Source organism: Prionailurus viverrinus, chromosome C1 (genome assembly GCF_022837055.1).
Source record: "Prionailurus viverrinus isolate Anna chromosome C1, UM_Priviv_1.0, whole genome shotgun sequence".
In the NCBI taxonomy this organism is placed as follows: Eukaryota; Metazoa; Chordata; class Mammalia; order Carnivora; family Felidae; genus Prionailurus; species Prionailurus viverrinus.
In genome coordinates, this window is record NC_062568.1 from 41252417 (window position 1) to 41276440 (window position 24024).

General features: G+C 35.7%; 1 protein-coding gene across 6 annotated transcripts in view; it reads right to left on the reverse strand.

Moving 5' to 3' along the window:
* The window catches only part of GULP1 (GULP PTB domain containing engulfment adaptor 1), a 268550-nt gene that overhangs the window by 76134 nt on the left and 168392 nt on the right, over nt 1-24024 (reverse strand). For all 6 annotated transcript variants that reach the window (XM_047872972.1, XM_047872970.1, XM_047872971.1 and 3 more), the window contains one exon: nt 17476-17537. In XM_047872972.1, coding sequence (XP_047728928.1) covers nt 17476-17537 — 62 coding nt within the window. The remainder of the gene's footprint in view (nt 1-17475; nt 17538-24024) is intronic.

Sequence of the window (24024 nt, forward strand, 5' to 3'; positions counted from 1 at the left end):
CCAGCTTTCACCTGGCCTTCTGAAAGTGCCTTTGTTAACTGAGAAACACTTTCCTTTGAAGGTGTTGAAACCTGAAAACAGTAGTTTGTTCTAACATAAGTTCACAGCATGAGACAGATTTCAAAACAATTTTTTGTTTGTTTGTTGTCCTATTTATAATAGGCTTCTTGCTGAAATTATTAGAACTTTTTTTTTTTAATTTTTTTTTCCAACGTTTATTTATTTTTGGGACAGAGAGAGACAGAGCATGAACGGGGGAGGGGCAGAGAGAGAGGGAGACACAGAATCGGAAACAGGCTCCAGGCTCTGAGCCATCAGCCCAGAGCCTGACGCAGGGCTGGAACTCCCAGACCGCGAGATCGTGACCTGGTTGAAGTCGGATGCTTAACCGACTGCGCCACCCAGGCGCCCCTAGAACTTTTAAAATGCAAGATCACAGTATTAGTCTTTTAGTTGTTTAGTGCGTACTGAGTGGTCTCAAAACACTGTGCTCTGTATTCTGGTCTTTTAATTATTTCTCGGATATCTCCAACCTAAGTGTTCCTAAACTGGTACCTCATTATCCTCTAGTTCAAGTTCAAGTCCATCAACCTGTCACACCTGTCACCCAGGAATACAATCTTCATGATTCTTTATCTACTTCTAGTCTACACTCCAGCCATACTGAACCCTTAGACTTTGTAAAATGGGCCATTTTTCGAGGATGTCTCTGGGATGCTGTACATGCATGACACTAAAGGCCACCTCACCTTAATCACGAAAATCATTTCCACTGGCTCTTGGTCTCCATTAAAAAAAATCCGTCATCACCCTTCCCATGGATGATCCTCGGTGTAACTCAAGGTATCACAGTGTGTAAGATAGTGAGCCAGCTGTATGCATGTCTCTGGGATGTGTAGAAATCTCATACTTATTTTTGGCCAATATAAGAACAAGGTCTTTTGAAGCCAAAATTCCTTGCACATATGTTGGTGGTTCATAATCTGGAGATGAGTTTTGTGCGGCTAAAAAAGGGTCCTAGAGAGCTGTGCTGGAAGCTTCTTGGGCTCCTGATGTTTTTGTGTGTATTCTTTCTCTTGCTGTAACATTTTCACTGCCTTTATTAGAGCCTTACATGATGAGTAAAGACATTCATGAGACCCAAGGGGTCTTGTGTGTTCCTCCAATCATTCAACATTGTATAGTCCTTGGAGACTCTTCTATGAAACTGTGGGGGAGGCATTTTAAACACCTGGAGTCTGGCACCTAGTACATGCTAAAAAGAAGGAGGCTGAAGCAGTCTATAAACAGCTCTAAAGTAAGCATTCATGTCTTTTGTTGATCAGCTATTCTGGAATTACAAACTTGCCTCTTGGAATTAGATTAAAAAAAAGATTGTTAATTTATGCCCTACAGTGAAACTCGCTATGGATACAGTTCTACACATCATCTCACCATAGTGATTGATGCTGAAACTAACAACAAAATCATTTAAATTTGTAATAGTCCATTAACTTTGTTTTTAACTACAAATATTTCCATTTTATGTTGGTAACTATTGAATGAGCTCCTGTACTCACTTGGCTAATTAGTGCCCTGTCGTTTGACTCATTTACTATAATGTCATGTGTGCTTCCATCACTTGCAAGTTTTACTACACTGGAAAACATATAGAAAGATATTATTCATGAAATTTACTAAATAAATGTAAAAAGTAACATTCATTCATTAATTCATTATAAAAGTCTGAGCTAAAGTTGTGCGAGTTTACACAATGCTTATGGATCTGTGGTCTCTATATCTCTACTATAAAATTTTTCTGTGCCTTATTTACTTTTCCAAAAAGAATAGATAATTCATTGATTATAATAACTGATTTCCTACTTTCACCTACTATTGTCATGCTCACATGCAAACATACAAAATCATCTGTAGAATTCTAATTTCTTAAATCTTTTAGCTGCTGTTTCCTCACTCTTTCTACATACTTTTTAAAACTTAAATTTATTGACATGTTTCTCTTGAAAATGCTTGAGTATATTCAATCTCACTCATTTTCCCCAGCAGTTCCTGTAGCATATTATTTAGTCTGAATATTTGCAAATGGAAATAGTTCTCTGCTTGCAAGACTTGCTTTGTTTTTATCCCGTCATCTCGGCAAATGTTTGTGTGAACAAGTCTGGAGCAATACCATTCTAATAAGCAATAAAAACAGACATGTAAGTAAGTAAGTGGTGTGGTGTGGTAATCCTCAGAAATAAATGCAAAACCTGATGGAGCTAGAGATCTGTCTTTAATTATTTAGGATTATAACTGGGGATCAAGTGAAGGAAAATCAAGGCCCTTCATTGCTTGCTTGCTTGCTGCCCGAGGTACCATTTCTTATCTGAACCTGCAGAGTCTGGGATAGAGTGATTTATGCCTTCTGACTCTAAATCTCCTAGGAAGTAATTAACCATTGCTGCCTTGTCTCTCACCATTCGTGAGTTATTCTATCACAGATAAAATCTGCCTGAGAGACAAGGCACAGGTAGAGAGGAAGATTGTGCAACTTGATTCTATGATTTCCTAACAATGAATCTTGGAACAGTTGTGTTATTCACATATGCAAAGAATCAGGGTCTAATCTACTAATGGATGTGCTGCATTCTAAAAACACCAATCTGTAAATTGGTTGTTTGAAACTTTTTTCCATAAAAACAATGTTATATCAATGTTTTTAATGTTTATTTGTTTTGAGAGAGAGAGCATAGGGGAGGGGCAGAGAGAGAGGGAGAGAGGCTCCATGCTGTCAGCACAGAACTGGATTCAGGGCTTAATCTCACGAACCGAACTGTGAGAGCATGACTTGAGCTGAAATTGAGTCCAAGGCTTAATCTGCTGAGCCACCCAGATGCGCCAGCAAATCTTTATTAAGCCTAGGTGTAACTGAAAGACACGGTAACACTAACATTTAGTGAGTGCTAACCATGTGCCAGGCACTGTACCGATGTTATCTTGTTTAACTGTCATAAAAACTTTATAAGGAACCTGTCATTTGCATTTTGTAGCTGTGAAAACAGTTAAATACTAGGCTTGCCACTAAGTTGTAGAGCCTACTTTCAACTCAGTTCTGAGACTCCAAAGCCCAATGCTCTTTTGATTCCTGCACACAGCTCTCCCAGATCCCAAACTGTTGGTTCTGTAGTATGAATAATAGTCCTTAATCACTGTAATCTATTTCTTTGAGTAATTGAGTTTGTTGTTACATTTTGAGGAACAGAGGCCTCATTTTCTCTTCACTTCTCCTCCCAGGCAACCTTCACAGCAGAACTGAGGACTTCATTTTCTGAAAGGCATTAGAGGTGTTCACTGAGACTTAAGTTAGGCCCATATGTTATGTTATTAAAATGTAATGATAAAGAATCAAGTCTCAGGCAACTATGCAAAAAAAGTAAGACAACTTCAAGGGAGAAAGTGAGGTGGATTCAGAGTCTTTTTCAACATGGGAATGAGGGAAGACTGTGTGACAGGGACGAGTGCTCTTAGGGAAAGGAAGATCTAAGATGATAAGCAGACATTCTCAAATATGAAACAGCACACAAAATACTGAAGTTATTGAGTCTTTTAAAAAAATTTTTAATGTTTATGTATTTTTGAGAGAGGGCGCAATTTGGGGAGGGGCTGAGAGAGAGGGAGACACAAAATCTGAAGTAGGCTCCAGGCTTTGAGCTGTCAGCACAGATCCTGACATGGGGCTCGAACCCAGGAGCTGTGAGATCATGACCAGAGCTGAAGTCAGACGCCTAACTGACTGAGCCACCCAGGTGCCCTATTGAGTCTTTTTTATAAAAAAATTTTTTTTGAAGAGGAAAACCAAAATCAAATAAAGAACTGAGAAACAGAGAAGAAATGGTAGGTGGAGTGTTGGTGATCTGAATCCATTTCAATATATAATTACATCTAAACTACTAAGGGAGTTATAGTTTCAGAACAAAATATAAATGTTGCGAATCCTGGCAAGTAGAATTGAAATGAGCAACAAAACCTGGGAAGTGGAGCACACTATAAGGAGAAATGTAAGTAGGCTACCTACTTCATCATTCATACATACATGCTATCAAAAACTGAAATGTGCTATTAAGGAAAAACATAAGGATGCCAAACAGCTAATGACTTTCATAAATGTCTTCCTTTAACCTTAGAGCAATCTTTCAGGAACTAATATCCCTTTTGGCTAAGATACACGTTTCTGAAATTTAGTAACTCCTTTAATTCACTTAAATTTTATTTTTTGGTTTGTTAAATTCAAGTAAAGTTCAATGTTTTTTATTGTAAAATAGCATGCATGTTACAATATTTCTTTTTAATTTTTTTTAGTTTATTTATTTATTTTTGAGAGAGAGAGAGAGAGAGAGAGAGAGAGAGAGAGAATGGGGGAAAGGCAGAGAGAGAGGGAGAAGAAGAGAGGGAGAATCCCAAGCAGGCTTCGAGCTGTCAGCACAGAAACCGATGCAGGGCTGAATTCATGAACCATGATCATGACCTGAGCTGAAGTCAGATACTTAACTGAAGGAGTCCCCCAGGAACCCCTATAATTTCCCCCTTATAAAGTTTATTCTTCCAAACTATCTATTTGGATAGGACTATCTGGCTCATTCCCAGACTCATTCTCCTTAACTATTTGACCATTTCCAGTTTAATGTTACAATTTTGCTGTTAAATGGGGGATATTAATAGACCTAATCTCATTGGGCATTTGTGAAGATTAAATGAGACGACAGATGTGAAGTGCACAGAAAGTTACTAGTATAGAGTTGTTTATATACTGCTGAATGTTATTTTTTAAATCCATACATCTATTCTTGCATTTGTATTTATTCAGAGAGAGTCCAGATTACCTGGACTTCTAGTAAACACTGGGTTTACTAGTGGGTTGTTTCTGCCTGAGATGATTTTGAGCATTGGGCTGATTTCTATACTTCTGTGCTTTTCTGCACTGCTTAATTTTTAATAATCAGCATTTATCATGTTGATGAAATAATAAAGTTATTATTCTTAGCAAATAATACAGTGCAGACCTATAGCGTGAACAAGTGCTTCTTCCAAGTTTTATCTGTATTCTCTATATTCTGAGATACATCTTTTGGAAGACTATGGTTACATAAATTACATCAGATCTTTAGCTCCCGATGGCCTTTCTTTTTACTGCTTTGCAATCAAACTATGCGAGTTACAGAGAAAGAAGATGCTCCAATACTATCTACCACAAAGACTGAGACTGGACTCCACTTGTACTTTCTTGAATATGAATTTTAAAGGTTCAGAAAAAGGAGCTGCTTATTCCAGCAGGAAGAGAAAAGAGAAGATAACAAACACTTTCTTGGAAACTGAAGAAACAGGCACACAACAGGAGACCATTCTTAAATGTAAAAATATGCATAATTGTTATGGAGATGAAGTTTCCCATAGTTCATAAGATTAGAAGAAAGACAAAAATGACTTCAGTTTGTTTTAAATATATGTATGTACCTATTTCTTAAGAGACGAAAGATGGCCACTTCCTCCGCACATCTCCTAAAATGTAAGGACACTGTCAGCTGGAATTTTGCCTTTGTCTTCAGAAGAGACTCTTGTCTCTGAAGGGAATTGGCTACTTTTCTTATCTCACAATACCAGAAACAAATGACAAAGAATTCTGGAGGCAACCTGCTTCCAGTTAACATCTTTCCAATCAATATTTGAAATGCAACCATATATCCGCTAATAATGCTGATTTGATGTTTAAATATAAATAACTTGATCCAGATCCTCTGTCCTCCTCTCTCTCTACCCCTCCCTGGCTTTCTTTCTCTCTCTAAATAAACATTAAAAAAAAAGAAACTAAAAACTCCATATTAATTATTCCTTACATTTCACAATGGACTACAGTATCTTTTTCTTAAAAAATAAAAGACATTTTATGTATAACAGATTCATTGACTTTTAGTGTTGAAAAGGACTTTGTGAGTCTTCTAATTCCATCATCTTCTTGATAAAATAATGTGAGGCTCAAGCTTACACAGCAAGATAGTAGGAAAATTCAGTCTAGAAATCAAATCTACTAGTCTATGTCCATTTTTCTTTCCTTTGCAAAATATGATTCCCAATTTGAAAGAGATAACCTACTTAGGAAGCAGATGAATGATTCCAAAGACAAAATAGAATGTGTATACATGTCTTCCCTTTATATGTGTTCATTGTGAAATTGGTTTGTCTATGTGGCTTTGTGTGTTAATTGACCCTTTGGACATCATTTAAAACCAGTCAGCAGTTTGGCAGAGATGTGAGCTAAAGCAGACTAAATAAAGTCTACGTATTTACCTCCATAACAGAGAGGCCACAAAGTGTAAGTTTCTGTAAAGTATTTTATTTCTCTCATTCTGCTCTGCTTAATGATATTATTGTTAACATAGTCCCTGGATAAATATTGCCTAAGATGTTATTTATCTTTAAATACTTCTTCAACTGGAGACCACCTTGTTATATATGGGAAATTTTCCGAATGCTCGATAATTTATCATTTATTTCATATTTCTACATGGATATGTTTGGCAGTATATGAAATAACAACAAAGTTTGTTCATAGGCAAAGAATGTTTGTGAAGAAGGAAAAGTCTGACTTGGTCTCAAAGGAATCAAGTGGTAGCTTTCTGAAGCTTGGAATATTTAAAGGTCTGGGCCAATAGGGAATTTTGTAATTTTTGGGGAAAATGTTTAAAAATGTAAAAAAAAAATAATCCTTTTATCAAGTTGATTTCAATAGCAGTTTTGGTAACTAAAATAAGCATATGCTAAATATAGGAAAATTAGTACAGAGGTGAGCATTTTTTGAAGGACCTATGAGAAATGAGAATAAAGATGAAGGGATTACTATTTTTTTTTAAGATTTATTTATTTTTGAGACAGAGAGAAAGGGAGAGAACATGCACAGGAGAGGGGGAGAGAGGGAGGGAGACAGGATCTGCCCTGACAGCACAGGGCCCTATGTGGGGCTCGAACTCACAAACCGTGAGATCATGACCTGAACCGAAGTCAGATGCTTAATCAACTGAGCCACCCAGGTGCCCCTGGAGTTTTTAATTTCTATTGAGTAATTTCTAGAAGCTATACAACATTTAAAAGAGAATTCTCATATGTAAAGTATACAATGATGATTACCTTCAAAATTATGTTTACTAGACTTTTTGTGGTAACCATTTTACCATATACCATACATCTAATCAGTATGTTGTATACCTGAAACTGACATAATGTAGATGTCAATATATACATCAATAAAAAAAGTAGTAATGAAAAAATAAAAATTTTTAAAAAATAACTATTTCAGTTACCCGGGAAAACTTTAGGAAACACACACACACACACACACACACACACACACACACACAACTAAGCATATGCTCTTTTAAAACAAACATATGCTTTCCAGAAATTAAATTCATTTTATAAGTTCATCTCAAGAATTGAGAAATTAAGTAATGATAGGTGCTTACTGTCATTTCTCTTTTTCCATTTATTCTTGTATTCTATAAGCACGTACCAACTATAAAGCCATAATTCAGCAAATTTCCCATCATTACTATAATCTTACTTGTTTTCACATTGTTTAGCATGAAAACTTTTAAGCTTACCATTCTGAAGCAAGCAATGGGAAAATAACATACTATAGCTCTCTAATTTCCTTTTTTAGTATGTGTCAGTGTTGCTGTGGTACATAAAGGGACATTTCCAAATAGTACAGATGCAGAATTATTTCCAATATATTTGATATATTGATATAGCACATATCACTTTTTTAATTGGAAAGAATGATGGTTAATGTTCAATTTTTATGCTCATACTACAGTTTCAAAATATTTGGAATGAATATGTTATACATACTAGCATTATGAAAAAACAGTTCTAATGTCTAAGAAAACTTTTTTGAAAGGCTCCATATAAAATTTCTTTTTTTAAAAATGGCTCCTATGCTTTGAGATTAACTAAGATTCATTTTTGAACAAATGAAATGAATTACATGGAATGCAGTTAAGCTCTTATGGGCTTTGATGTATATATATTTTTTTACGTTCCCCCTGGTATCTACAACCAGCAAAATTGGCAAATGCTTGTGTTTACTGCTACTATAAAGCTGCTCTAAGGAATCTCATGAATTTGGAATTCTAAACCATTTTGGATGCTTTGGAAATGCATCTCATCAATTATAGGGATGTATCTTTTACCCAACTTTCAATGATTCCACAGGGTTCAATTTGAATGTTTTCTCTGCTTATTTCCATTGTTTCTGACACTGCAGTATTTATTTCTGAGACCCAGACTTTCTTCTATTAAGTCATAAACCAATATTAACATTTCATTGAAGGGTAATTTATCATATATTCACAAAAAATGATTTGAGAAGTCATTAGTAAAATGATTTAGTTACATTAAAGCCTTTCTGTACCATGAGTCATTAGGCCACATAATGTTGCAATTGTCTCTCTTCATTAACTTTTTACTTGTAAAACTCCACAACAGTTTTATAAGGTATGCATGGACTTCCTGATATTTCTGCATTTGATTTTAAGACCAAGATGATCTTTGCATTAACATCTTGCTCCAGAATGCAGTTGCTGAAAACTCAAGGTAATAGGAAAGTATGATTACAATGGTATCTTTCTTTAACAATCAAAACCTTCTCTGGTATATAAACCTACAAGGTCAGCAGTCTCCTGTCATGCTTACAGGAAAAGCTATTCCTTCCCCACTGAAATTCTCAAGCTGGCCACTGCAGGTACATGGGCTAATCTCATTGCTTCTGATTCTGATGTGAACAGAAAACATAACCTGACATGTATTCTAAGAACTTTGTTCTGTTTTTCAGGCAATAATGCAAACACTAAATAATTTTCAAGAGATAATAACTAGTGCAACTCCAGACTTCACAGAACACTGTCTATAATGCTACTAATAATAAGCTTTTGATATACGAGACCTTGATTGAAGAGGTTTTTAAATTTTTTTTTTTTAGAGTTTATTTTTGAGAGAGAGAGAGAGCAGGGGAGGGGCAGAGAGAGAAGGACACACAGAATGGGAAGCAGGCTCCAGGCTCTGAGCTGTCAGCACAGAGCCTGACAAGGGGCTTGAACTCGGAAACAGCAATATCATGACCTAGGCCGAAGCCGTTTGCTTAACCAACTGAACCACCCAGGCCCCCCTGATTGAAGAGGTTTTTAATTTATTAACTCATTTAAACCTTCTAACAGTCCAATGAAGTAGGTACAATTATTAATCCTATTTTACAAATGGGAAAACTTGAGAAAAGTCACATAATTCAGATATTAACTGAGAGAGCTGAAATTTGAACCCGGATAGTTTGACAAGTGCTGCTCCAATCACTGCAATAGGATGCAGCAATGATGTAGTTATTCTGATAAAATTCTCATAACATCAGGGGTGCCTGGGTGGCGCAGTCAGTTGAACATCTGACTTCAGCTCAGGTCAGGATTTCGTGGTTCCTGGGTTCGAGCTCCGCGTCAGGATTTGTGCTGACAGCTCAGAGGCTGAAGCCTGCTTCAGATTCTGTCTCTGTCTCTCTGTCCCTACCCCACTCACACTCTGTCTCTCTGTCTCTGTCTCTGTCTCTCTCTCTCTCAAAAATAAATAAACATTAAAAAATTTTTATCTTAATTCTGATAACATCAGTGGAGTTGTTGGGGTACAGCCTTCCTATTGTTGGGGACATATGAACATGCCACAAATCTAGGTTCTGATTTGTCTATATCAATTACTATTAAGAGGTTTGTTATAAGTTCCAACTGTAAGTGGCTAAGATGGGGATTTCAACTACTGAGGGTTAGAATACTCAAGTTCTAACCACTTACTATCCTGAAATTGCATCTGCTTTTCATGGGTTTTGTTGTTATTGTTGCTGTTCTTTGCTGGGGTTTTTTTTGTTTGTTTTTGGAAGCCAAATAAGAGCCTACAGGTTATAAATGTTAAGGAAGATTAGGTTGTGAGACTGAGAAAGACTGGCAGAAAACCAACAACTCACTTCGTCAGGAAGATACTGGGGGTCACAGCTCAGTGAAGCCTTCTCTCTTACCAAACACACCTAATGGCAAACTGCATGTTTCACATATGAAACTCCGATACCTCTAGAAATCATTGATACATAACATTGTCTTTCACTTCAAACTTCTCTTTGACATTCATATTTTATCTTGTTGGCCATCATCTATTTAGTTTTCTTCCAACTTTTTTTTTGTTTGTTTGTTTCTGGTGCCCGTTCTTTCTCCCCATGGGAAGTCATAGGTTTTTAAGGTCAAAGTCCCGTTCCCATTTGTTTTGGATTCACTCACTCTTAAATTTGTTTTCTAATTATTATTTTTTTTTTTAAAGAGAGAGACCGAGCGTGAGTGAGGGAAGGCAGCGAGAGAGGGAAACACAGAATCCAATGTAGGATCCAGGCTATGAGCTGTCAGCACAGAGCCCGACGCAGGGCTCGAACTCATGAACCATGAGACAGTGACCTGAGCCAAAGCCGGACGCTTAACCGACTAAGCCACCAGGTGCCCCTGGATTCACTCACTTTTAAAACTTGGAACACAGCAAACAGACAATGAAGGAACGCTGGCTCTCTACTCAAAAATAGTGCAAACTGGCATGCAAACTCTTTAGAATAAAACTTTTAATAAATAAGTGTTCTTTTATGAAGCATCATAATTCTTCATTTGAAAAATGACCACTTCACATCAACAGAATATTAAGTTTGTTAAGGTAAAAGTTTTCCAGTATTTCACCTTTATAGAAAAGACAGTTTAGCAGTCTCATCAAAATTTGGAAGGAATGGAAAATCCTATGGCTTTCCTTAAGGGTGATCAAAAATTTTTTTTAAATTTCTGCTTACTGTTCTAATTATAGCAGAAATAGAAAGCTCCTACACAATCCATCTATAGGCCCTATCAGCATTATCTTCAAAATATCCCCCAATGCCCACCACCTTCCTCCTTCAGGTCCTACTCAGCTTCAAGCCACAATCACTCTCCTTGCCTGGGCAAGGGCTCCAAGGCCCTGCAAGAACTACAAGGCACCCACTGTCCCACCTGCTCTACTCTACATGTGCCTTTGGGGCTTCCCGTCCTTCCACCACATTCTACTGCATTCCAGCCACCCCAACCCCTGATAAGATTTTGACTAGGCAAGCATGCTCCCACCTTGCAAATGCTGGCCATGTCCGGACTGCTCTTCTGGCATGTGGCCACATGTCTCACTTTGTCATTTCCCTAAGGCATTTGCCCTCCTCAGAGATCGTCCCTGACCATTCTGTATAACACAGCACCACCTCTCCCTCTTTCCCACTTCTCCCAATCCCCAATATCCTGCTTTATTTTTCTGCATTGCAGTACTATATGAGTAAGTATGAATACTGTATGAATAGGTAACATGTTGTGTTCATAATATATATTTTAATAGGGGCACCTGGGTGGCTCAGTCAGTTAAGCATCTGACTTCAGCTCAGGTAATGATCTCATGGTTTGTGAGTTCAAGTCCCACAATGGGCTGTGTGCTGACAGCTCAGAGCCTGGAGCCTGCTTCAGATTCTGTGTCTCTCTCTCTCTCTGCCCCTACCCACTCATGCTCTGTCTCAAAAATAAACATTAACTAACAAAATAAATAAATACTATATATATTAATACATACACCATACAATATATAAATAATACTAACACTATATTAATAACATAAATAATACAAATCAATACAATAATCAATGTATTAAGAAATAAAGATATAATTTTATTATCAAGTGTTTCTCAGAAAAAGTAGTATTATTTTACTTGTTATATGTAAAGCCCAGGAGAGCAGGATTTTATCTCTTTGGTTGACTAATCCAATCTTATTTTTCTAGATCAGGACCTTGCATGTATTAGGAACTGCATTCAAATGGATAAGCCATTGTGAATGAATGGGTGCACAGGGAACTTGCAATTACATTTTACTCTATTTCTGTATCACTTTACCATGTGTATATGCATATTCAGAAATAATTTTAAGATGCTATATTCAATGAGGACATGTGGTTAAATTTACATGTGTATCATCTTTATTAAAAATTTAATGGCTCTTTTAAGCAGTTCCTCCTATTATTGTTTTATGATTTGAATGAGTTAAATCTGGTGAAGACTTTGGTACCATTCAAAGGCAGTTTACTGTTTGAAGGCAGTGGCTTTCATACTTTTATGACTATGAACCACAATTTTATGGAACAAATTAATATTTACCATATGCATTCTGGAAATGTCTTATCTTTTTTCTCTTCTATTCTATTTCATTTTTAAATACATGATCCACCCATGATCTCATGCATTAAACTCATGACCCAATTTTTTTCATAAAAAAAAGCATAACCTGTAGTTTGAAAAACATGACTAGAGAGTACACAGGATAATATGCAGAATTCCCAATGAACTATTATTAATGCTGTTGCTGTTCATTAAAAAAAATTAATGAACCCTATACAGAATAATACTTTTGAAAATAACTATTATTTTATATCCACATATGACCCAAAATAAGTGTACTCTGAATATTAAATGTGAATTTTTGAAATAGAATTTTATATAAAGAAAAAGAATGTGATCAAATATATGTTCTTAAAAAATTAAAGAAATTATAAAACGAAAGCAGAAAACTATTACTTTAAAACTGAAAGTGGCTCAGTCGGTTAAGTATCTGACTTTGGCTCAGGTCATGCTCTCGTGGTTTGTGAGTTTGAGCCCCACATTGAGCTTTGTGCTGACAGCTTGGAGCCTGAAGCCTGCTTCAGATTCTGTGTCTCACTATCTCTCTCTCTGCCCCTGCTCATGCTCTGTCTCCTCTCTCTCTCAAAAATATACATTAAAAAAAACAAAAAAACAAAAAACTGAAAACCCCTAAATGTAAAACTTACTATTTCCCCAGGAGAATTATGATTCTTGAACAGCTCTGGTAAACTTATTCAGATTAATTTGTAACCAGTGGATCCCAAAAGTGAATGTAGTGATGGAATTCTTTTAATGGTATGATCATTCTCCTTTTGACCCATGATGAAAATAGATATTTTTTCTTTTTCCCACATATAAATTATTCCTCTGTTGCATCAATTCTCTCCCTGGAATATTTAGCACATCTTTATTTTCCACTATACGTTTATCTATTACCCTATATAAATTTAGAATCACACACTTAGACCATTAAAATAACTTCCTAAGAAGTCGATAGTCCTCCTATGGCTCTGGATCCAAATCAACTTTAGATCATTACAGATTTATCTTCCTAAAATCCTACTTGATTAGTTCACTACTCAAACTGCTTCTCCTGCCATGCAAAGCCTTCTCAATTTCATCTTTTTAGCCTTGCCCATCATTAGTACTTGGGGTGGTCAGTGCTATATGCCGACTGGGCCAGCTTATATTATCCAGTTTTCAGTCAAATACTAATCTAGGTTTTGCCATAAGTCATTTTGTAGATATGACTAACATCTATAATCAGTTGACTTTATGTAAAAAAGAACATCTTAGATAATCTGAGTGGGTTTAATACAATCAATTTAAAGGCCTTAAGAATAGAACTGCTGTGTCCCTAAAAAAGAAATTCCACCTGAGGTCAGGTCCTGCCCAAGAACTTCCAGCCTGTGCTTTTTGATGGCCTGTAATATGCTTTTCAAAATTGCCCAGCCAGCCTTATAACGGCATAACCCATTCCTTGAGAGAAATGTGTGTGCGCACACATGTGCATGTGTGCGTGTGTACAAGCTAGTAGTTCTGTTTCTCAGATGGAACCTTGACTGATAAAACATTTTACCATCATGCCACAACTTTATGCCACAACCCAACTTTTGCCATATTTAGTTTGTGCCTTAGACCTTATGGACTCTACTCATCTTCCTTCAGATATCTCCGTGTGAAATGGTCATTCCACCCTTGCTTTGACCCTTGGGAATCCTACCTCACTCCCATTTTCATAAAACAAGAATGACACCATTCTCTGAATCTCTATAACTTTCTGTTAAGTGCCATTTGAACGACACAGAACATGATCTGACTTTTATGTTATTTTTGTATATTTCCTTATGACTGTAAGATCCATAAGAATATAAGATGTGTTATATAGCTCTGAAGTTTCACCAATATTCAAGTGAGACTTCAGTAATGGCACCTTATACACATCAGCAGTGTAATAGATGAGTGAATAATAAAGTGTTATTATATACATAAAAAACAGCAAATCTTTGGGCACCTGGGTGGCTCGGTCAGTTAAGCGTCCAACTTCAGCTCAGGTCATGATCTCACAATTCGTGAGTTCAAGCCCCACGTCAGGCTGTGCTGACAGCACAGAGCTGGAGCCCACTTCAAGTTCTGTGTCTCTCCCTCTCTCTGCCCCTTCCCTGCCCCTGCTCACACACTCTCTCTCTCTTTCTCCCTCAAAAACAAATAAACATTAAAAAAATTTTAAAAAATAAAAAAGCCCCAGCAAATCTTTGAAGTCATATCGACTTCAGTTTTCCATTCTGGCTCTGTCTTACTAGCTTTCTGGCAATAGGCAAATTACTTAATCTTTCAGCCTTAGTTTTCAGCCTTAGTTTTCTCTTACATAATGTATAAAGTTTTCTCTGATGCAGAGATTAATAATCACCATACTGAATCATGGAAAATACTAAATGAGATCATGTACCTCACATGTATTAGGGCTCACTGAAATTAACTATGTTGGAAATGTTATTATGCATTAATTCATCAAATACATATATATTGAACACCTATTATAAAATAGGCATTTTGGTTAAGTCTTGTGAAAAATGAAAGGTAAGGTAGTGATTGCCACATTTATTAAGTAGTTCTTTTATTCCAGTTATCCTTTAAATACTTACCTAATAATTTATGTCTATAATAACTCAGCTGAGAAATTATTATTATCCCTATTCCACATGAATAACTGTAGACACAGACAGATTAGGTTATTTGCCCAAAAACTGATTGCTAACAAGTGTCGGACTCAGGATATACAGTAAGTAAATCTAATTCTAGAGTCTGTATTTTTTTGAGTTCTAAAGTCTGTATTTTTTTAAGTATTTATTTCATTATATGTGAAATTGAGAATCTTTTTCATATATTTATTAACCTTTGGTATTTATTTTACTTTGTTGTTGTTGTTTCTTTTTTTATTACTATTTTTTGTTGTGTGTGTGTTTAAGCAGATTTTGTACCCGACATGAGGCCTGAACTCACAACCCTGAGATCAAGAGTCTCATGCTCTATGAACCCAGCCAGCCAGGCACCCCAAGAGTCTGCATTTGTTGTTGTTGTTGTTGTTGTTGTTGTTGTTGTGCTAAGGTACTTCCTATGGACATGGATTTGGTTTTCAAATGGCATGTATACTAAAGAAATACAGAAAATTTTCAAAAATAAATACTAATGATGAATTTTAAATGTCCCACAAAAAAAACCAAAAAAGGAATATAAAACAAAATAATGTTCTTCAAATAGTTTTAACACTACTTGGTATACATGACATTTATTATTACTCAAGAAGCCATATTAGAATGGAGAAAATTGACCTGCTCTTATAATTTACTGACCCCTGTCTGGAAGGATGTTCCTGTCCCCTCCCTCTACTGCATGTGGAATGCCTTATAGTTGTTATGCACCTGTGAATTAGCACATGAAATTTTTCCATGTAGACAAGCAGATCTCCACTGTTCATACTGCAGTTAAGGTGAAGGGTAGTTCTAATTAGAATCTTTTAACGCTTTATAAACCAGTCTTTCAAACTGAGATATATATAAAAAAATATGTGGTGATTTTACTTTAAAGATATGACTCTAGTATGATCAAGATATTGAGCATGCATTTTAAAATAATAGTGGTCTTCAAGATTAATTTTTTTTCTCTATACTTTTCATATAGTTTCTCAATAGTTAATATGAGAAATATCTGTGGAAGAGAGATAATATGAACTCAATTTTTCTCATTCAGCTAACTAAACTTTTCATACTAAATCATGGCTATTCATCTTCAGGGTAACATTACAGGGAAATTCCTAAGCATTGCAATGATTTCAAGTATATTAGTTTTACACCAAAAATATTTTAGAGCATTTCTTTGCTATGAAGTCAGCAAGAAAAAATTGAGTTGCTGTACTACAAATCTCACTGTTGAGCAACCGCTCTGGACAGGCCTCTAGATGGCCTTGTAATGCATCTTCCTGTGATTCAGACTCAGACCAGCACTCAAGAGGTTCTCTATTAAATAGCATTGACTTTCTGTTCAATAAATGTTTTTTCTAAAATTATTCCTAAAATAATTCCTCATACCTCTTCTCATTATACATATGTAGTTTACTAATCCATAAATCCTTAAGTTCCCTTATAAAAATAACATTATCATTTTCTGTTTTCCCCATACTGTGTCCAAAGGTCAGTTGTTTAAGTCAGACCCACTTGCATGTTCCCAATGCAACTTTCTCTCCTGTATCTTACAAGTTTAGACTCAGATTTCTCTGAAATCTTATTTTAGGTTTTGTGCTCCCTATTTCTAAAATAACACCCATCTTGTAAAGATATTTTCGCAAAGTGCATTTGTTTATTTGTCCACTTTTCCAACATTGACAATGAATCAAATCTTTGAAGATATGGGGCATAGATTGTTTCTATTTCTCTATTAAAATGAAGAAAACTAAACAAAAGAGTAAAATAATGTGCTCTTTTTCTGTTTTCTTAATAGTTTAAGTTTCATCTTTCTTTTTTTGAATGATAATTGCATTCATTAAAATTGTAGCTCATTTCTCTCATTATCAAGTTAGTTTTTTATATTCTGCTGTGTAATTCAACATTAAAGTGCTTTTAAAGGATGCTAATTTGTTGGTTTTTTATTTCCTATAGGCCATGATATTACAAATTAATTTCAATGATAGCCAAAATCATGTGAAGAAAATACATACATGACTGACAGAAATTATAAAGAATACTCTTTATAATTAAATAAAATAATCACATATTTGGGGGCACCTGGGTGGCTCAGTCAGTTAAGCATCCAACTTTGCCTCAGGTCATGATCTCACCGTTCATGGGTTCGATCCCCGCGTCAGGCTCTGTGCTGACAGCTCAGAGCCTGGAGCCTGCTACAGATTCTGTCTCCCTCTCTCTGCCCTTCCCCCCTTGTGCTCTCTCTGTCTCTCTCTCTTTCTCTTTCTCTCTCAAAAATAAACATTAAAAAATTTTTTTTAAATAATAATAATCCCTTACTTGGAGTGACAGGGAAAAAAAAGAACTAACTTATTTGGAGAGAAAAATCATTTCTCATACTATCCATTACAAAATGATTTATGCAACTTTTTTTCAGGGATCATCTACTAGGAAATGCCAATGCATAAGCAATCTTTCTAAGACTGACCATGAATTTAATAATAATAATATAACAAAAAATAAATTCAATAATATCACATAAACTATTTTACCTTTGCATTATAGGGAATGTAATGTTTTGATAAAGCTTCAGGCGTATGCATCCATGTTTTGTCTGCAATGAAGAACACACAGTGTTAAATTAAATTATACGTTCTAAGGGTGTCATATTCATTCATTAGCATATGTAAGGAGTGTGATATGGGTGGGAGCAATTCTAAATCATGATTCTTTTGCTAAATTGAGAAAGAATAACTAGTCAGATATAAAAACAATGTAGCTGGAAAGTGTATACAAACTTGGGATAAAAAGACCATAATAAGCTATAGGCTTGATTTAAAAGACCGTTTAAAAAGTAACAACTCAGTGGACTACAAGTAGTTACATCAATTATGTGATTATGTGATATCTTTCTCATTTCCTTTTATACTCTCGTGATTAACAGTTTTTTTAAAAGTTCCCTAATCAATAAATCTTCAACCTTTCAAATAGTCCTTAGATTAGTTTAAGAGAATATTAAAAACAAAGTGACTAAAAGAATAAAACATATTGAAAATAATTTGTATTGCGTATTATTGTTAGAAATAGAAAAATATTTTTCATTCAATTTTGGATTGTATTTACATATTCCACATATCTTCCAAAATATTTTGTGGAAAGTATAAGTGAAGAAAAAGCAAAAAAATGTTAAACTAATCATATTTGACTACATTTTCAAAATTGCATTTGTTTGTTGTAAAACTTCTCAATCTTCAAAAACCATTGTCTCCTTTAGTAGAGTTTTGTATTTTACTCCTCACAGAATTAAAACATTTAGAATCAATATTATGAACAGAATAGAATGAAAGACGTATTTCACCATGAAAAATAGTAAATAAGTACGTACTGAAAAGAAATAGATTACTAATGAAGTATTTTTAACATTCAATTGAGAACATTTGAAAATGATGTTAACAGAAACTAGTTTGGTATCTTTAATGTGTTCTTCTCAAACTGGGGGATTGTGAGGACAAAGAGAAAAAGGCCTATCTTTCCGGAATGTCAATTACTTTATACCATTTGGAAAATAATGCACTATATTTAAATTAAAGATGTTTATGGGGTACAATGTTTACAAGAACTTCTGAGACAAAACATGAGGGATCAATAAAATCCCAAGCTCATGGTGCACCTTAGGGCTATTTCTGACTACTGAAGCAGATATGTGATAGTTGTTCATGGGTGAAGTATGTTGAGAAGCAACACATTCTAAGCTTCAAAAAAGCATATCGACATTGTATTAACATAGAAAATTTTTATTTCCTATAAGGATTTTCATTTTAATTTCAGTTTTCTCTTTATGACTGGTACTAAATGGTGAAATGATTAATTCAAGAATAATTTGTACTTAGATTTGGGATACAATATTGCACTTGTATATTAAAAGAAATTAATCACAATGCTATACACCAGAACAATAAAAACATCAAGATAATAAAAACAAAGATCTGCCTTTAGGAAACCTAAAAAAAAAAAAATCTAATTTCTTTTTGTAACTCCTTAACTCAATTATTCTCATGTCTCCTTTTCTAAGGTACATGACACTGCTCAGAAGTATATAAAGTCTAAATCTGAATATAATGGTCCATTCCAATCCTGAGGCAGAGGGATAATTGCTTTCTCCTATAAGCTACTATTATTTGAAAACTGATGATACTACTTCCATTCTAGTCTTGTATTGCAGTGACCTAGAAAAAGGGTAGTTACATCCAGCTGTTACTGATGACAGACTAAAATATTCACAATGTTAAATTACCAGTGGAGAAGCCGCAGTTGTCACAATGACAAAAAATCTACATCCACATCGTCAAGAGATGATGGTTTAGTGGCTGTTCATTACATACCTCTAGTACAGGCAGTATACTTATAACACCTGAAAGATTTCTAAAACACATCCTTACTGTCATCCTAATTTATACTTTGGCAGAAGGAAAAACTAACAGAATAAAACTCTTTATATTAATTCATTTAGATGTGACTGACCTTGAAGAGTGAGTACAGATGATGGTTCCCGGTCACTATCTATCTATGCTGATAGGAGCAATTAGATATATGGAACTGGTACAGAAACAGGAACACAGACACTCCGGAACGTGCCCCCTTCCTTGAAATTAAACTGTAATCACTAACTCAAGAGTAAACAGTCACATAAATGAAATGCCAACATTTCAAAATACTTGGCAAGTATCAAACCACTCTGACTGCTAGGTCAATAAATCTGTGTTCAAAATGCACTTAGATTAAGAGCTCATCAAGAACGATGCAGGAAGTTCATTATTACTGTATCACCCAGAGCTTAGCATATTGAAAGCATCTGCTTTGGGTGTATCAAATTTATTTTTTTTAAGTTTATTTATTTATTTTGGGAGAGAGAATGTAAGCAGAGGAGGGGTAGAGAGAGAGAAGGAGAGAGAGAATCTAAAGCAGGCTCCACGTTGCCAGCACAGAGCCCAACAACACAGGGCTCGAACTCATGAACCCTGAGCTCAGATCACGATCTGAACCGAAGTCAAGAGTTGGAAGCTTAACTGACTGAGGCACCTAGGTGCCCTTAGTATATCAAATTTAAAACAAAATGGTGTTGGGTGAATGCCTACATGTGAATGGGTTAAAAAAAGGAAATCATACTTAAATATTAAATTTTAACTGCGATGCTATGATTATATCTACTCATCAGTTTGTCAACTGATAAAGAAAATAAAGAGCATCTGGTTGAATTATTTAATCACATGCAATCACATTCAATGTTTTATGTTTTCTTACTAAATTATTCATTTTTGATGTAATGAATTTATTATAGGATTGTAAAAACTCAAAGAGAAAGCTAAAATAAGAAAGGAGCTATAGAACAAATACATTCATTAATCAATGATTATAAGGTTAGGCTAATTTTTATAGATCTCTTCAAAATAGTCCACAATGATGCAATTCTAATACATTCACTCTTTTTTAGAATCTGTAGCATTAGAGAGAGCATTTACAAAGAAAATCAATGAAGTCACCGGTAATTCAACCAAAGAATACCAGGCAACATACTAATTGGAAAGGTTGATAACAAGAAAAAAATATATGTTTGAATTTAAGATGATCTCTTTTCCACAGGCTTCTGAGGTACAGGACAATTTAGTGAGGTTGCATGTGATAACCAAGTAAATTGGACAATTATGAAAGAAGAGATGAGTTTTTACTGATTGAAACTTTGTTTAGAGTAGAATATACAGTGTGTGCTGATGTTAGTTATTGGAAATATGACGGAATAATATATTCTCTAGGGGTACAATTACAGCTCCCGATTGTCAAGATGTAGGACTTCTCTCATAAAATTCAATTTTTCCAACTCAAATTAAAATTCAACGAAATAGTGCTATTGGTTGAAACTAGCAGCAGAGGCTCTAAGAATTCTTCCTTTAACAACCTCACTAAGTGAGAGTCAGAATTGATCAGTAAGTAGGTAGAACTTCTGGTATCAATTCTAACTTGGAATTAGAGCAAAATATTGATCAGTAATTTCCTGATAAGGAAATTTAGTCATTAAACTTGGAGGAAAAAAAAAAAAGAAACGTTTTAAAGAGAATGAGGCAAAGCAGGAAAGAACAAATGCTTCTCTTTCCTGATTCTCTAAATCAGTCCAGTTTTCCCCATGGCTGTATTTCCACTGTCGTCAAATGAAACAAATATACTATTGCTGGTTACTTGGGATTTCTCTATGAAAAACTCCAAAATCCTCTTCCTAAAGAGAAATTAGAAATAGGGAGTTTCAACTTTAAAACCATGGGAAAAGGAAATGTAAGCAAATAAAAAGAGTCTAGAAGTGATTTTCTTTTTTTTAACGTTTATTTTTGAGACAGAGAGAGACAGAGCATGAACAGGGGAGGGGCAGAGAGAGAGGGAGACACAGAATCTGAAACAGGCTCCAGGCTCTGAGCTGGCAGCACAGAGCCCAACGCGGGGCTCGAACTCACGGACCATGAGATCATGACCTGAGCCGAAGTCGGCTGCTTAACTGACTGAGCCACCCAGGCGCACCTAGAAATGTTTTTTAAAAATAAGGTAATATGGGGGTGCCTGGGTGCTCAGTCAGTTAAGCGTCTGACTTGGGCTCAGGTCACGATCTTGCGGTTCGTGGGTTCAAGCCCACTGTGCTGATAGCTCAGAGCCTGAAGGCTGCTTTAGATTCTGTGTTTCCCTCTCTCCCTGCCCCTCCCTCACTCGCACTCTGTCTCTCTCTCAAAAATAAATAAACATTAAAAATAAGATAATAAAGGGGTGCCTGGGTGGCTCAGTCGGTTAATTAGTCCGACTTCAGCTTGGGTCATGATCTCGCAGTTCGTGGGTTCGAGCCCCACGTCTGGCTCTGTGCTGATAGCTTGGAGCCTGGAGCCTGCTTCAGATTCTGCGTCTTCCTCCCTCTCTGCCTCTACCCTGCCTCATGCACTCTCTCTCTCTCTCTGTCTCTCTGTCTCTGTCTCTGTCTCTCTCTCAAAGTGAAAAAACATTTAAAAAATTTAAAAAAGATAATATGATTAAAGTGATGAGTTGTGATGTAAGATTTTTATTACTTCATTAAAAATACTTATATGTAGGGGCGCCTGGGTGGCGCAGTCGGTTAAGCGTCCGACTTCAGCCAGGTCACGATCTCGCGGTCCGTGAGTTCGAGCCCCGCGTCGGGCTCTGGGCTGATGGCTCAGAGCCTGGAGCCTGCTTCCGATTCTGTGTCTCCCTCTCTCTCTGCCCCTCCCCCGTTCATGCTCTGTCTCTCTCTGTCCCAAAATAAATAAACATTGAAAAAAAAAATTAAAAAAAAAATACTTATATGTATCATAGGATTATTTCCAGATTTTTTGCTAGTAAAATAATTAAAAATGAAACATTATTTTACTTCCAGTGTATGTTTTAAATCTGATGCAAGCTGCAGACCACAATAAATATTATTTTGCCTTCCCCTTATTCAGAAAAATAATCAAAATAATAAATTCCGAGTTTCCCAGGGTTGAAAAGTGCCTGAAAGTTCACATTACCTAAATCCCTACTGAATACATCAATCCTCTGTACCACAGCCAAATGTTTGAACACTTCTCACTTCCAAAACAAAAAAAAAAGTTTGTACTTCAAGCAATTCTATGATATGTTTGCACAACTTTGTTGGAATTTTTTCCTGCATTATATCAATGACCTTGTAATTTGTACTCATATGATCTGTATTAAACTTAGTCCCATGACCACATGACAGTCCTCCAAACACTGAAAGACCACACCAAGGGTTCTCAGCCATACTTCCTGTTCTAGGTTGAAAGCCCTGAACTCACCCCAGCCTTTCTCATCTGTGCATGTCACAATGTGTCAATCAGTCCTTTAAAGAGAGAACACACTATGCCAGACTTCATGGAATGGAAGAGAACAATCTACTTCATGGTTCTGGACTGTCCATTATTCATACATTAGAAAATTAACTAGAACCTTTCATACCCGCTGTTGACTTAATTCTTCAGTCATTTTTTACCCACATAGAATTTAAGGTGCATCTTCCAAATAATAACAGTATATAAGTAAAAATGAAAGTGTTCGATTTTCTGGACCCACGTTTGGCAATTTACATGATCTTATTAAGTTTATAGTGTGGAATATGACCCAACTGGTCATTTCAGCCCCACATATCTGTAATTCTACCACATCAGTTCATGTATTTCTGCTTTCAATCACTTATGAACTTGAGTATGACTATTTAATTATTCTCTCTCAATTCACTGATAGCATATTAAATAGGGCAGAGCCTTGTGTCCAGCACCAGACAGCTCCTTACAAAAAGACAAGGATACATTATTTTAACTTCACTGAACTACGTAAAACTATCAAATTTTGCAATTTTTCCTATGAGTGCATCATGAAACATTCGTCAAATGCCATGTTTTCCTGCCCCTTAAAAAAACAGCATTTAACTAGCTGCTTCTTTCATTCCTATGCTGATAATTATGATATACTACATTTATATTTATTTTAAATCCCTGCCTGAAAATTAATAACAAAGTTATTTTAGCCTCATTGTTATCAATTTACCTACCATCAAGCTTCACATGTTATTCAATAAAGTGTGAAGCATGTGCAGACATGCAGAAGCATGAATTTAAACCATGGTAAATTTGGGGTGCCTGGGTGACTCCGTCAATGGAGCATCTAACTTCGGCTCAGATCACAGTCTCACAGTTCGTGAGTTCGAGCCCCACAGCATCAGGCTCTATACTGACAGCTCAGAGCCTGGAGTCTGCTCCAGATTTTGTGTCTCCCTCTCTCAGCCCCTCCACCATTCCCACACTGTCTCTCTCTCTCTCTCTCTCTTTCTCAAAAATTAATAAGCATTAAAAAATTAAATCATGGTAAATTTTTATTAAGTCCAGGGAATTTAGTATTATACAGCTATGCTATCTAGTAGGACTAGTTTGAGATCACTTTATTTTTTGCAATTTCACACCACAGAATAAAATTGCCAGAGAACACACTGTCATAAGTGTATTTTGAATTAAACGTATTAAACAAATCCACTCTTTCATCAGGGTGATAACCCAAGA